Source organism: Myotis yumanensis, unplaced genomic scaffold, assembly GCF_028538775.1.
Source record: "Myotis yumanensis isolate MYYU_CA2020_CCGP unplaced genomic scaffold, mMyoYum1.0.hap1 SCAF_14, whole genome shotgun sequence".
Taxonomy (NCBI): Eukaryota; Metazoa; Chordata; class Mammalia; order Chiroptera; family Vespertilionidae; genus Myotis; species Myotis yumanensis.
Window position 1 is genome coordinate 8,553,303 of NW_027223765.1, and position 16,309 is coordinate 8,569,611.

Here is a 16,309-nt window from a genome sequence, read left to right on the forward strand (position 1 = left end):
TCCAACTCTGACATGCACTCATGAAGGACACTGAACTGCCTGTGTTGCTGATGAAATTGAGAGAAAGCCTGTAATTCAGTCCATCTAAAATCATATTAGAAATAAATAAACAGGTCATTAACCTCTCCTACTCCCCTGCCCCCTGTTGTCCCAGCATGCAGCTGGTGAGCCCTGCTGGTGAGCCCCAGGGGGATGACACCGCTGCTGAAGGCCGACTTTTCACTGGTAGGTCTTCCTCTCTCTACGGGGACGGCATTGACACGTACCTATGGGCTGATTCTTTAAACTGAACCCAGTATACCACGAGTCCTCCAGCTTCTTCAGGACTTCATTGTCATGCAGTGGAAACACCTGAACCACGATGCCAGACGTGAGCAGTCTTCTCACTGCAGAGGGAAATGTGCCAAACAACATAAAATGAACTTGCAATCCCTCGTGATACTCTCCTGTGGTGCTGCGAAGCCACTGGAGTCAGGGAGGAGTGCTCCACTGAGAGCAAGTGCACCCGCCTCCTCCAAAGGTGCAAACTCCTTTTGTTCTTCGGAATGCCACTATCTTTACTATTTCCTTTGACTATGAAAGCAATACAAGTCGATGTAAAATTTTAAACCATACATAAATGTCCAAATCAGAATTTGAGAGGCCCAGTTATTCTCTCCCTCCCCCCCAAAATAACCACTGTAAATAGCAATTTAGTGTATAAGCAGATTTCAAAAAATATATATGTATATAGATACACACATATACATATGTACATATATGTATATGTACATTTATATATAGATATATATAAATGAGATTATTCTATACGCACTGTTCTGTAAACTTTTCTCATGTAGTAATCCTATATAATAAAACCCTAATATGCAAATAAACTGAACAGCAGAATGACCAGCTGCTATGAAGCACACTGACCACCAGGGGGCAGATGCTCAACGTAGGAGCCGGGCTCACAGCTGAAGAGCAGAGCTGCGGTGGCAGGAGCCTCTCCTGCCTCCACTGCAAGTGGGCGGTAAGGAGCAAGGGGTCCCGGACTGAAAGAGGGTGCAGGCCAGGCTGAGGAACCGCCCCCTGAGTATTGGGCCTCTAGTATATATATGAATTGGGCCTCTAGTATATATATGAATTTCATGTATCGGGCCTCTAGTATATATATGAATCTGCCAGTGCCAACATAAATAGAACATGAAGTGTCCTTTTTAACAGTTGCATAATATTCCCTTGTATAAAATGCTATAATTTAATTCTCTACTGAAAAATATGTTTCCTTTTTTTGCTATCCTATATAATAAAAGGCTAATATGCAAATCGACTGAATGGAGGAACTACCTGTCTCAAACTACCACCAGGGGGCAGACGTTCAATGCAGGAGCTGCCACCTGGTGGTCAGTGCACTCCCCCAGGGGGAGCGCCACTAGGCCAGAAGCTGGGCTCACAGCTGGCGAGCACAGGGGAGGTAGCGGGAGCCTCTCCCACCTCCATGGCTGTCAGACATCGCCCAAGGGCTCCCGGACTGCGAGAGGGCACAGGCTGGGCTGAGGGACCCCCTTCCCCCCCCCCCCCCCCGCCGCCAAGTGCATGAATTTCATACACCGGGCCTCTAGTTATAAATAACGTTAAAACTCTTGTACATATACCTTTTTCCACCTGTCTACTATTTCCTTATTGGATATACTTAAAAGTAGAATTGTTAGGTCCAGAGGTATATGTATTTAGATTTGGACACATATAAAACTGCCCCTAGAAAATGTTACCAATCTATCCTCCCATTACGGTGATAGTAAGAGAGTGGTTTAGTTCCTTTCATTCTTGATACTGAGTATTTTCAATCCTTTCCATCTTTTCTAATCTGATAACAAAGGCTTACATTCACAGTGAATATCAAAATCAAGTCAAATATTTTCTACTGTCAGCAGTCATTTTGGCGAGTATGATTTTAATACTCATGCACATACCTAAAAGAGACAAACTAATTTAGCCAAAGACCATATCTCCTAGTAACAATAAATGAAAACGGGGCACTCTCCTGTCCATAGTTACTTAGAGTGACTGGCAGGGTTGGTCTTTAAGAGGAAGTGTATTCAGGACACACGCAGAACTTGAATGCAATGCCTTGTGTCACATTTGGGGAGATGAGCACTTTCCATACAAGCTCCTAGTATTGCCTCCTACTAAAGATTATGGCTGGTCAGTGGATGGAATCAGCATCAAGCGAAATAAGTCAGAGAAAGACGAGTACCACATGATCTCACTCATATGTGGAATCCATTTAATGATCAAAATAAAATGTTGAACAAAACAGATCCAGAGACATAGAAGCATGGAACAGACTGTAGAATCTCAGAGGGGAAGCAGGGATAGGTGGGAGGAGATCAACCAAAGAACTTGTATGCATATATGCATAACCCACGGACACAGAAAATAATAGGGTGGTGGAGGCCTGGGGAGGGGGTGGGGACAGACTATATAAGGCAGTGATGGCGAACCTTTTGAGCTCGGCCTGTCAGCATTTTGAAAAACCCTAACTTAACTCTGGTACCGTGTCACATATAGAAATTTTTTGATATTTGCAACCAGAGTAAAACAAAGACATATATTTTTGATATTTATTTTATATATTTAAATGCCATTTAACAAAGAAAAATCAACCAAAAAAATGAGTTCGCGTGTCACCTCTGACACGCGTGTCATAGGTTCGCCATCACTGATATAAGGGGTCAATGGGAGGAAAAAGAGGACATATGTAATACTTTCAACAATAAAGATTTAAAAAAAAGAATGCTTTGCTGTTTGCATCCATTGATAAGCTTTGAGCTCTTTAAGGTTTATGAGCTGAACTCTTATCTCCTACCTACCTAGTCCCCAAAGACAGGTGAGCAGAACATCAGTCAACAAGTCTCTCGGTAAGGAAGAGCAAGTAAATGTCTGCGGCATGAAAAACAAAGCACGATTTCTTAGAAATAAAAGGAAGGATAAAAATTAAAATGAGATATCTGATACTAAAAAGTCTGGGTCTAAAAAAGCCTTAATACAGTATATGGTTCTTCGTACAATTATTTCTCATGTCAGCTATAAAGAAGAACAGTTTTTAAAAGGTAGGGTTGTAATGAAGTCCTCCTTAGTGACTGGAAAAGGTATAAGCTTTAAGTTCAATGAGTCTTTGGTGCTACCCAACCCACCTTTAAGTATTTTTATTCTCAAGTGTTTCTGTGGACTTTTTTCTTAGCTAATATGAGTGCAAGTCGATCACCCACAACTGTTCTGATTCTTCTCTTGTTCTTGGGGACGCACAGCTATAGCATATTCATTCTTCCTGTTATTATCTTTTTCAGTTATTACATCAAATTTTTTTAACTTTGAACTGATCTACAGCATCTAAATTATTATTTTATTATTTCTAAGTTGTGGGTTTTTTTTTTAAATGACTCCGTTCTACTGTAGAAGACTTCCCAGCCAGGCATAAAAACCAGCTTGTTGCTTCTAAAAATAGGACTGTGAAGAGAATATAAAGCCACGGGTCCTAAATTATTGGGCTTCTCTTCACCATCAACGCCAAAAACATGGTTCAGGTTTCAGCTTCTAAAAATAGAGGGTTTTTTAAAAAAATCCTTCGACCTTCTGATGTCAGCTAAGAATGTAATTAACATGAGCCTTACCTTCAAAGGAAAATATGATGCTCTTCGGGCCTATTTATAGAAAGGAACAACTTAAACCAGGATTCCTTCCTTCAAGAGGGCTGAAGGATCCGTTGTCAAGTACTAGGGTTAGTCCTGTTACAGCCATTTAACAATTAGCTAAACAACCCCAAATCTAATGGAAGGGGGACTATAAGTAAATATAGTTAAATGGCATTTAACCTGGCTGACAACTGAACCCTCTAAATCAGCGGTTCTCAACCTGTGGGTCAAGACCCCTTTGGCAGTCGAACGACCCTTTCACAGGGGTCGCCTAAGACCATCCTGCATATCAGATATTTACATTACGATTCATAACAGTAGCAACACTACAGTTATGAAGTAGCAACGAAAATAATTTTATGGTTGGGTCACAACATGAGGAACTGTATTTAAAGGGCCAGAAGGTTGAGAACCACTGCTCTAAATTAAAGAATGCAATAACAATACTAACAGTACTGCTTCTGCCTTTGGCTAATGGGATGTGCTTAGTTCAAAAGTAAAAACAAAAATCTCTCTCACACTCCTTACTGTGTCTCTGGGCAACAGGGAGGGGCAGGTGCTGCCTCGAATCGGCCTCAGCAAAGGGGTGATGAGCACACAGAGCCCCGACAGGGAGAGAAGGCCCGCAGCAGCCTTTGCAGGTGAAGATGGGGCCCTCTGCACCCCTGCAGTTTTTGCAGCTGCTGCTGTGCCCCTGCACCCCCTCCCCGGCCCCACCTGACTCTTGCATTCTGGTGTGAGCAGCCCACTTTTGTTTTGGTAAGGAAAAACTGCTTCTTGGGGATACCTGTGTTTTCAAAATACATTCTTATATTCCTGTATTATTTTCACTGCAAATATGTATGTAGCAAAACACAGTGCGTGTATACACATGTATGTGTGTGTTTATATATACAGGGTGTCCCCAAAAATGTACACATACTTTGAATAATTATTAATTCCAATGGGTTAAATCTGAAAAGAAAAAAAAAACATCAATTGAGCTCTCAGCTATTAATTGTGATTACATTTCTGGGGGACACCCTGTAGATACTGTTATACATGCTGTACCCAGCAAAATCACAAAATATATAAAAAGCCAGTGTCCGTAATGACTAGGACAACCAAACAATGGCACCTCTTGGTCACTCCCCCGCGGCCCACAGGCTCTGATGGCAGCAAGGAGGGGAGTGGGCAGGGCAGTGAGTAGCAGCAGGCTACCGGTGCGCAATTTCGTGCGCTGGGCCTCTGGTACCTATATAAATATATCAATAGCTTAATCTTCTTATGTACATGCCTGCTACATGATACTTGAAATCTACTCTAATATTCTTATACGGACAATTAATAATTTTAAAGACAATTATACCTGACACTCTAATCTATCCATTTGCATACAGAAGATATTCAGAGAAAATTACCATAATGCTCTAAAAGAATAACAACATAATAAAAGGCCTAATATGAGACATGCCATATGCCATCAATCATCAGATAGACATTTTAAGACAGAGCTTTAACCTAAATAACATCCCTGAAGATACCGTTCACACATAAGACATTTTTGGCTCCTTTAATTCCACTTTCTAAAGAAAATCTGTCACTCGGTTATTTGCATGACTGTTAACGATGAGGGATCAGCGGGTGAAGGCAGAGTCTGAGAATACGAAGAGATCTTAGCTCACACAGCAAACGAGATGAGATGCCCACCAAGACAAACACTGACAACTAAGACACACCGCGCACTCCCAGGTCCCCGCAGCGCTGGCTGTGTGATGGGTGAGGGAGAGCCCTGGAGCGTGCAGCTCACAGCACTGCCTCACTGCCTCCAAATCATGTCCTCAGTGACACATGGTGCCATCTACTTAATGAAAGCTTTCTATCACAACACAACATTATGGCAAGCAAAATTATCATCACTGCATTTAAAAATCAAAATCAAATTAAGCCTAAGGCAAATGAGAGTGTTTCTCATGGAAGCCTTGGCCAGCTCTCAAAGCATCGTGGGGGTCACACCGCACAGGGTACAAGTCCTCCCCTCAGCGGCTCCCTCAAAACCCAAAGGTGAAAATAAGCTTTTCCACTTATCTCTCTGGATTAAACTTAAGGAAAATCGAGGGCTTTAAATAACTCTAAGTTTTATTACTTGGGCTCTGAAAATAGTTCACAGTTTGTAATTAGGCATTTCTTCTTCAACAGAAATTACGATTATAAAGTTAAAATGGTGCAAAATTCATGATGGCATATTAGACACTATATTGTCAAAGACATAAAGATAGAGAATAATGCAGAACTTTAAAATACAGACTTGGCAACTTAACATGATTCTTGTCTCAGGTGGTATAAAAGTTTTTCAAATGACCATGATTTAAATGATTTTATTGTTTTTATATTTACTATAAAAAAAGAAATAGAGGAAGTGAGGGAGGCGGGCAGGGAGGGAGGGGAAGGGAAGACCCTTGTTTACACAAGCCTCATCTTTCCTTCAAGAAAGTTTTTACCTAAAGATGAGAACAGAGCAAATACAACCAAAGAACTCTTCACGGATGAAGAAACTTTTTCTGAAATCATGCTCATCTCTCATCTCTCTATTAAAAGAACACAGGTCTAACAAAAATGGCCACAAAATAATCAATATCAAGACATATGCAGACACCTGGAAATGTAGACAATCAAGAATGATGAGGACCAACATTCAAATTTCCTGACAGCTCCTAAAAGCCACTCAGGTCAACAAGGAGAGCAAGGAAAGGCAGCATAACGCATGTTAACAGCATTACTCAGACAGGAAGACGACAAAATCCAGTTCACATGCAAGTCAGGCAATAAAGAACCAACACATATTCTTCTCAAGTTCACATGAGACTTGACATAATGGGAAAGAGAGAGGAAAAGAGAGAGAGAAAGACTTAAGAGATATACCAACCAAACACAACGAGTGATCTATGATTGGATCATGCTTTAACAAACCAGCTCTAAAATATAGGGTGTCCCCCCCAAAATACAGGGTATCCCAAAAATGTATACATACACATTGAATAAAGGCAGTGGCTTTATAATTATTCAATGTATATGTACACATCTTGGGAGGACACCCTGTATATTTGGTGACAACTGAGAAAATTTAAATACGGACTGCTTCTTGGGCATCTATCCTCCTGGGTGAAGACTGAAAGGTCGTGTTAAATGTATTTATGTTTTAATACTACGTTAGTAATAATAAAACAGCATTAAAGTCTAGAAAGTATATTAAACTTTCCAGTCAGACTAGGGGACACAGAAGCTCACATGTTTAAAGTGTATTTGAAGCAGCAAAAATGCTCTGAGGCTTTGCCACTATCTGGGTTTGAGGCAAACTTGGAATTACACATTGTAGTAAACACTCGCATTCTGCGAACTAGCATCTCATTCAAATGGCATTACCTAATGTCAACTTTCATTCAGGTCTTGTCACCTCGTGATTCATCCTAACCTTTCTATGTTTGCTTGTGTTCATACCAGAGAGATGAGAGGAGGTGGAGAGAGAGCTCCAGGAAAAGACCAGGTCTCCGTTTTTATTCCTCCACAGAGTTTCATTATAGGACAGTGCTTGGGCATAAAGGACCACTTTGCTCATTTTAACAGTAATATGTCCAGGTATTCACACTCAGCTTTACACTAACTGAATGCTGTGAGACCTTGATAATAAGAAGTACAAACCATGAAGAACAAATATATTGATCGAAAACATGCAATATAATGTATTAACCAATGTCACCCCAATAAATTCAATTAAAAATATAATAAAAATGATAATACATGCAACATAATGAATCTGTAAAGGCAAAAGATATGCTCATGAAAAAATAAGTTATTGTAAAGTTGTGTAAATTTCTCAGTAAGAGGGAAAAAATAAAGCTCCTGTAATGTTATTTATGTCTGTGAAGAAAAAGTAATTGCATTAGAACATGTATTCATGAAGCTGGTTGAGATAATCACTTACATAAAGATTTTCCCGGATATAGCTTTGCCTGGGGGTAACCAGGGATCATTTTTTCATCTCTGGCTCTAAGATTTTCAAGTTCATGTTTGATAATGAATTGGCGTTCTGCCATTGTGAGAAAATCATCATTGTTATCTAAGATAAAACAAAAATTTCCAGTTATTTTCTCAGTGATAGCCAAAATAAAGTTAATAATATTCAAATAACCTGGGGTTGTGGAAATAATGATACAAACAATAAATAACTAACATAAGGAGTAAGCAAAATAGGAAAGTGGTAAATTTAACAAAATATAAAGCTCCTTATATTGCTTTTGCTTTACAATGGCAGTATTGAATAATTGTGATTTGTCTGACCCGCACAGTCTCAAATATTTCTACATGCCCTTTGCAAAAAAAGTTTGCTGACCCCTGATCTATTCATCAAAAACTTCTCTTTGATAAATTAATTCTGATAGAAACCGTCCCGGGACTCACCATCAAATCCTTTGAAGTTGTGTCGGGTTCCGTAGGTGAAGGCTCTCATGGTGTTATCGTTGTACTCCTTTACCAATCCCACTGCTTCTGCCCCCAGTAACAATCTAATATTGGAGGCACCAACAAGATATAAGTTCTGGTTTTCCACTGTTTCTTTCTCATATTTATTTAACAACGGTCTAAACAACAGCTGGGCACCTTTGAAAACAAAAGGTAGGCACAATCTTAGAAAGAGACAAACATAAAAGTTTCAAAGATGAAAACTTTCTAAATAAATATTATGTCTCTAGTTTAGTAGAAAGAAAATAAATTATATTCACAATTTAAATCCATTTTCCAAATAAATAGGAAATATAAGTAAGTTGGAGATGGCAGGTTCTTTATAGCTTTTTGAAATAAAAGTCAAAGCTGGAAAATGCAATAACAAGTGGCTTGCCAGTTACTCAAACTAGAAATAAATATCAGACAAGAATTCAATATTTATTAGTTCTATGTATAAATTTGCACTAACTATAAAGGATAAGGATATAGTTTCTAATATAAAAAATAACAGGTCAAAATTTAAGAAAATTGATTTGAAATAAAATATCCCAGTAAAAATGCCTCAAATGTTACACAATTACATTGAACTATAACAGATTGTGTGACTGATTCCCAATAGGTAAATAAATAATTTTCAATGATTGTTCCCATAAATGTCTACATTTGATTATGTTTAATGATAGTTTTCTTCAGTAGGTTTCCAAATGTTAAAAGTAGATGTTGCCAGCACCAGTTTGGCTCAGTGGATTGAGCGTCAGCCTGCGGACTGAAAGGTCCCAGGTTCGATTCCGGTAAAGGGCATGTACCTTGGTTGCGGGCACATCCCCAGAGGGGAGCGTGCAGGAGGCAGCTGATTGATGTTTCTCTCTCATCGATGTTTCTCACTCTCTATCCCTCTCCCTTCCTCTCTGTAAAAAATCAATAAAATATATTTTTTAAAAAAAAGAGAGTAGATGTTAAGCCTAGTCAACGTGGCTCAGTGGTTGAGCATCGACCCATCAACCAGGAGGTCACAGTTCCGTTCCTGGTCAGGGCACATGCCCAGGTTGTGGGCTCGATCCCCAGTGCGGGGCGTGCAGGAGGCAGCTGATCAATGATTCTCTCTCATCATTGAGTTTTTCTCTCTCTCTCCTTCTCCCTTCCTCTCTGAGATAATAAAGACCAAAAAAACAGACACTAATTTTAGAAATATATCTATAAAAAACTGTAAAACACACTTGAAAAAAATTTTTAGTCACTGAGCATGAGTAAGTCTGAGTAATATTTCTTTCACTCACCTCCATCTTTCTTTTTCATGGTAATTCTGTTTTTCAGCCATTCCTTGGTTTCATCTTTGACATCCTGAGCAAGTTCTATGACTACCAGAGGCGTGAAGGAACTCTCGAAAGTATCCAGAGCTGATAAGGTCACTTTCATCTTTGACAAACTTGCTGAAAATTAAAATAAAATAAAAAGCACACATGGGATATAATGGGAAAGAGAAACATATAAATTGTATTTGCATTGTCTCTTAGTTACACCTAATTCTGACTTACAAGATAAAACAAAATATCTCATGATCCAGATAGGTTATATGATCGGCTTAACCAATAGTTCAAGCACACGTGTGAGCCGGCCCCTCTACAAAGATGAGGTAACACCATCCATTTCCGTAAGCAACTCAGAATACAACTGTATTACCTTACAAAATAATAATGAAAAATAGTCCACCAGTGTGGCTCAGTGGTTGAGCACTAACCTATGCACCAAAAGATCACCGGTTCAATTCCCAGTCAGGACACATGCCCAGTTGTGGGCTGGGTGCTGCAAGAGGCAGCTGATCGATGTTTCTCTCTATCCCTCTCCCTTCCTCTCTAAAAAAATCAATAAAAATAATTTTTTTAAAGTTCATTCATTCAATAAATATTTTTAACAGAAAATAAAATAATAAAAACTAGCCAACACGCTCAGAAAAGGTGCATTATCTATGTGAAGGGTGGAGGGAGGATGGGAATGAGCTGGTAACTAACAAGGGCCCATGATTACAAAGGAACTGGGCTTTGTCCAATAGGTGCTGGGAGTCACTCATTTGTTATGAGAAGGGAACTGACACAGTCCAATTTCATGTTTCGATATAGAGCTGATCTCCCAGCATCAGCTTTCTCTGTTACCTTTATCTCTGTTACCAAGCTTGAAAAATAAGAGTCAACTGGAGACCCACAAATGCTATTAGTCACTAAGGCCTATCGGCCTCTCTGTAGAATATTTCTCATATGAATCTCTCTGGCCCAGTGATTCTCAGAGGGCGATCTTCAGACTTTAGACTTACTTATTCTAACTTTGAACGTGGTGTAAGTTTTAATGACTCCAAAGGACAAGTATAAATCAGTTTTCTAGAACAATCACAAAAGGAGTGACCACACCATAGAACGAACATCTTTCCTTTCTTTGGAGGAAATCTTGCAGCAAGCTGATCAAAGAGATCCAGGTTGTCTAGCTTGGACTTATAAGCTTTGTTTTTTTCTCTAACAGAGCATAAGTTTTGTTTGGGGCAACACAGGTATTATAAATCAATGTTATTTTCAAATTATACTACAAATATATCAGGAATACTACTAAAGATACCAACCAAATCAAAAGTCAGCACACTGGGCTCTATAAAGGAAACCAGATCAAAATAGGACCTAATACTCACCTCCAAGCAGCTAATGATATAGCCAGGATTTATACAGCTGGCAGTTAGAGCTATGGAACTCGGAACACTTCGTGTGTCCAAGTTTTGGATCAAGCAAAGGGAGAAGCTGTGCTACACAGGGGAATAATACATATAAATCAATAAAGTGAGACTCAGGACAGTGTAGAACAATAGGACTGCAACCACTTAAGAATACTTAATGCTATCATTTACATCTGACCCAATGGCCAGTAGGAGTCACTGTCGGTTTCTGAGCAGAGGACTAGCTAGGTGTCAGAGTGATATGATTCCCAATAGGTAAACTTAGGGAAGAAGAATATGGGAGCTCTTCCTGGTATTCTTTCAACTCCCCTGAACTTCTGGAATCTTTCATTTAAAAAGTGTTGGGGGAACATGTTAATCTACCAGTAGACTATGAGATAAGCATCATCATCTTTTAAATGAAAATATCAAACACAACCAACATTAATCACGTGCGCACTGTGAACCAAGCTGTGATAGTCTGGAAAGTACAAAATAAATAAGGTCTCCATCTTGCTTTTGAGGAGCTCCCAGTCTAATAGCAGAAGCATGTGTGCATCCAATCATCCTGACACCTGGGCTAAGTACCTCAGCAATAACTCAGGGTGGAGGGGCCTCCTGAGGAGGGGAACAAACTTTCTGGGAAGGAAGGAAGAGAACTAGACAACCTACAACTTGAAAAGATAAATGGATGGCTCCAGGTTCCTAACTGGAGGCATGGAAAGAATAACTGTGCATGAACAAAGAGCAACGATGAGAAGACTGGTTAGGTGAAGGGAACAATAAATTGCTCAGCAGGGGATATGTAGATGGCATCAAAGGTCAAAGTTTTCTACCAAGTATGCACTGGCAGGTAAAAAAAGGCCTACCTCGTAATTGCCGGGTCATAAAACAATCTTTCTGAGACATGATAAGCAGGTTTCAGTTTTAAATGTATATATGAGCACTATTTACAAACTCATAGTAAATATTTACTCATTGATTTATTCTCATTTGAGATATAATCTCCCTTTAATTCCTCAAGGCACATTCTTTTTCCATTAGAGCATTTTAATTGTGTCTAATGTTCAAACTCCAGCCCAGAAGGGGAGAGAGAGAGAGAGAGAGAGAGAGAGAGAGAGAGGACCCATAAGTGCTAGATATACTTATGAAGATATATATTAAACTGGAAATGCAACATTTGGCAAATAAATTGAGAAGTTAGGCATGACATAGGTTTTTTTCTCCTACAATGTGTATATACATATACATATCCTATATAATAAAAGACTATTATGAAAATTGTCCCCTTGACCAGGAGTTCGACCAGGGAGCAGGGCCGGGCCAACTGCCCACGGCCCCTCCCCTCGGCCAGCCCCACCCCCTTTAGCCTCCCCCTAGGGGGCAGGCTGGCCAGACCTCACCCGTGCGCAAATTCGTATACCGGGCCTCTAGTACATAATATAAAAACAACATATCCTAGATGTACTAATTCAAAAGAATATAATTTGAAAGACTATATGCACCCCTATGTTTACTGCAGAGGCACAACTTTAGTAAGATTTTCAGTACATTACAGACAAAAGTATCACAATACAATACGTGATATACAAAAAGTTCTAACAAAGTCAACAAAAAATTTCAAAAACACTGAAATCACAAGTCACAAAAGAATGTAAGTGGCCGACACACATTTAAAAGGATATTCAAATTTACTAATAAAACAAATGCAAAAGTAACAACGGAATACTTTTCCCTTCTCAGATTTGCAGAGATTGAATGATAAAGAGAACCCAGTTACAAACAATCAGGCCTTTTCACACATTGATGACAGAGATAATATGTGCCATTCATTGGGCCACAGTGTACTGACTGTCTGGGTTACCTAAGAGGCAGGAATCCTCTTACACCACCTGTGCTCTCTTTTTCCTGTCCCTGCAACCCTGAGCACTACTTCCTGTGCCTTCTGCTCAGGAAAATTGTCACTGTACAGTAACACCCCTGGGGATGCCCTCTCCTTGGGAGATCCCAGCCCCTCTGTGTTGGGAAGACACATGCCATCTTGTGTGGAAAGTGCTCATCTCCCCGAGGCCTCCTGGGCTATTGTACTTAAGAGCACGGATGCAGGCAAGGCAGACTTGTACTCTGCAGTTCGCTGGCCAGTGGCATCCAGGCCGGCTCTAATCCCACTTCTCACCAGTGATGTATCAAGAGTTAGATGATGGAAATTAGAAGCCTCATGGCAGCATTGGTCTAGGCTGAGTTCTGCAATCTGCTTTTACCAGAGGGTCTTAATGGGAGCTTGTTCACCAGCATTATGGTGAACATGGGAGGAGTACATGGGACCAACATACCAGATGGGGGCATATTAGGGCTCTAAGGGTGGGTAAAGGAAAAGGCCTCATGGTTTCAGTTAGGGCTGATCTAAACAAGCATATTCAACATATGCAAACGTCTTGGGCACTGGAGGGAGAATGCTTTCCACTACCTTAGCCAACGCCCCCCTTTTATCCAGACTGTCAGCCAGGACGGCAGCCAGGAATGACTACAGCATGGAGTGACAGGTTCCACACAGGCCTTGGGGCACAGGCTCAGCAGATAGCCACCCCAAATTCTGTTCTTCTTTATCATGTGTACAGGGCTAAAGAGAGCTCTACAAAGAAACTGGATTACTGATTTATGTGTCTTTTACATTAGCTACTGGAATCACTTGACTACAGAGGTGAATCCTGACCATGGGGATTGAAACACATGGAAAGAAACCCACTCTGAGTTCAACCATGTGTGTGTATGAGAGGGGAGGGTGGCGGGGCCCGTATATGCATATTTTATCAATGAACAAAAAAATAACAGTGGGCCCTTTACTCTCTTCCTGAGTTTGGGTAACGGGGGAAAAAAATAAGTGGAATTATCATAAATTCAAAGGCCAATAAGAGAATGCACAAGGCTGTCTTTAGGAATCAACTTGTTCCAGACCCAAGGAGAAGTGTGAAATAAAGTTACAAAACCACTTGGTCATGAAGCAGAAGGGAACACGTCCGTGAGAGGAACATGAAGGGCCACGCTGATGGAGCTGGAGGACGAGAGGGCTTCCTGGGGAGGAAAGCTGTCGTCTTAGTGGCCAGGGCTAGAAGGGGGACAGGACTCCCCCAGAGACAGGAGCATCCTCTGAAACCTCCGACAGGCGGTTAAGTTTGAGAGCAATGGTGGGACACTCCCTCCTTGGGATGTAGGGCAGCTGCCTCTCAGTTATGCAGGAGATGGGCAGATAGGGGAGTGGCCAGTCAGCACTGCACACACCCACCCTCACTAGTTTCTCAGTGACACCAATGGTGTAGGGGGGCTGGTGGGGCCCATTTCCTGAGGAACGTATGTGGGAACCTGTGACCTCAGGACCCAACAGGAAGTTGGAGGAGATGAGACAGGGCACACTGAAGACAGCCTGGCCACAGGGGCCCAGGCCTGACTGTCCGCCGCACCGTCAGAAGGCTGAGTCACCCAACTGAGTCTTGCGGGGAGTGTGACCAGTGAGGCGAGACAAGACTATGTCCTCCTCTCACTCACACTGTCTGTCTACTGTCATTTCTACCGAGATTTTGGTCATTTTGGCTGGATAATGTCTGAAAATCTGGAGCAACCCTGAATCTCACCTCCAAGCACATGAGCTGGCCCGCAGTTGAAACTCTGGTATGAGATAGAAGAATGAGTTCATACGGTGAACCAAGTGTTACACAACAATTTAAAAGAATTCGTAAGGAGCATTTTGAATGATCCGGGAAAATGGTGAGGAAAAAGCCAAATAATTATCAAGTAACAGATAATATGGTCCCAATTCAGTAATAGATACATTTAAATACACAAAAAATATATAAAAAAAAGAATTGAGAAGAATTGCACCAATGTTTTAATGGACTTTTCATTTTAATCCTTATACTTTTCCTCTATCTTCCAAGTTTTTTACAATGAAAAAAAAAATTCACTGTTTTTTTAAGGGCACACACTCTCCAATTTACCAGGCCTTTTCTATACCTTTACGTTAGATCTTTCAAATGTGTCATTCTTCATGGCAATTCTAAGAGTCTTTCAGCGGTAGGATTAGATTTTTTAGAATTACAACTCCGCAGGACTTAAGCCAATGTGATCCAACTGCTGATGAGACTGAATAAACCTCAACTACACTTTTAAAACCCCGGACCTCCATCCATTGTCTCATCTGCTCAAATAGGATTTTACAGAAGGCAGCGCACACGAGTGCTGCTCTGCGCAGGCACCGGGAGAATGAGAGCCGCCGTAGGAGGACCCCGTTCCGTCCATATTTCTCGTGTGTCCCCGGCACTGCCCCTCACTTGCACCTACTGTTCAAACTGTACGATGTGTCCCAGTCAGACGCCTGGAAACCCGATCACCCCGCCAGCCCGCCCCGCCACACCCTTCCTGAGACTCCCTGCACCCCAGATTGCCAGGGGAAACGTACATCATGGGCCTCGGCGAGCTGGTCCTTCCCATGATTCGCTGACTCCTCCACCCGACTCACGACCACCTTCCCCAACGTTCTGAGCCTCCCTCCCCGAGGGACCCCCATCCTTAGCTCGTCACCCTAGATTTCGGCCTCACCCCCTTTCTTTCACTCCATTCCTCAACCCTCCACGCCCAGACTCCTATCCCCTCCCCCTCGCTGCGACAGCCACTCCCCCCCAATACCTTCACGCCTCCCTCTCCCCACCTGGACACCCCCAGCCCACTTCCCCATTCCCGGGACCGCCAGCTCGGGGAGGTCCCTGGGAGGAAGGGCGGCGGTCGGGAGGAGTCCCAGGAGGCGTCCCGGCTTTGGATTGGGGCGCTGGCCTGCCGAGAGCGAGGGGGTCCGAGGTTCCCTCCCAGACTCACCGGCCGCGGCGGCGCTCCACGTCTTTGGGGGCGGGCCGAGTGCCGGGGAGACCGGGAGGCGGGGCGGGGCGGGGCCTGCGGGGCGGGGCCTAGACGAGATTACGCGCCGGCGGGGGGCGGGACCATGGTGGGAGGCGGGGCCTAGTGCGTGTCGCTCCAGGAGAGGACCGGGTTGGCCTACTTGGCCTGTCACGTGGAGTGGTAGCGGAACCGGCAAGGGGAGAGGCGTGTCTTCTGGGCTGTCACTCTGAGTGGGGGCGGGACTACGGTAGGACCAGCGAGGCCTCGCTGGGCTGTCACTCTGAGGGGGCGGAACCACATGCGGGAGGCGAGGCCTGTCACTCAGAGGGGTCGGGACCACAACCGGAGGGCCGAGGCCTCCTGCTATTGTACTTAGAGCCGGTACTACTTAACATTTTCCTCTTTTCCATCGCTTAAGGTGCAGAATCCAATTTTCTTGTCGCTTTCAAGTATCATTTTAGTTGTAACTCACTTTCAGGTGGTGAAACCCCAAATTCATATTATTATTATTAAACCTCACATCCAATTACGCCAAATTCCTTACAGTGGTCTATAGGGTCTCACAGCCCCA

General features: G+C 42.3%; 1 protein-coding gene across 1 annotated transcript in view; it reads right to left on the reverse strand.

The window, feature by feature from the left end:
- Positions 1 to 15,782, reverse strand: part of ANO10 (anoctamin 10) — a 97,949-nt gene extending 82,167 nt beyond the window's left edge. The window contains exons 1-5 of the mRNA XM_070391623.1: positions 15,718 to 15,782; positions 9,434 to 9,586; positions 8,115 to 8,312; positions 7,639 to 7,773; positions 267 to 386 (exon numbers count right to left, since the gene is read on the reverse strand). Of these exons, the coding sequence (XP_070247724.1) occupies positions 267 to 386; positions 7,639 to 7,773; positions 8,115 to 8,312; positions 9,434 to 9,572 (592 nt within the window). The 5' untranslated portion in view covers positions 9,573 to 9,586; positions 15,718 to 15,782. The remainder of the gene's footprint in view (positions 1 to 266; positions 387 to 7,638; positions 7,774 to 8,114; positions 8,313 to 9,433; positions 9,587 to 15,717) is intronic.
- Positions 15,783 to 16,309: the final 527 nt, after the last annotated feature.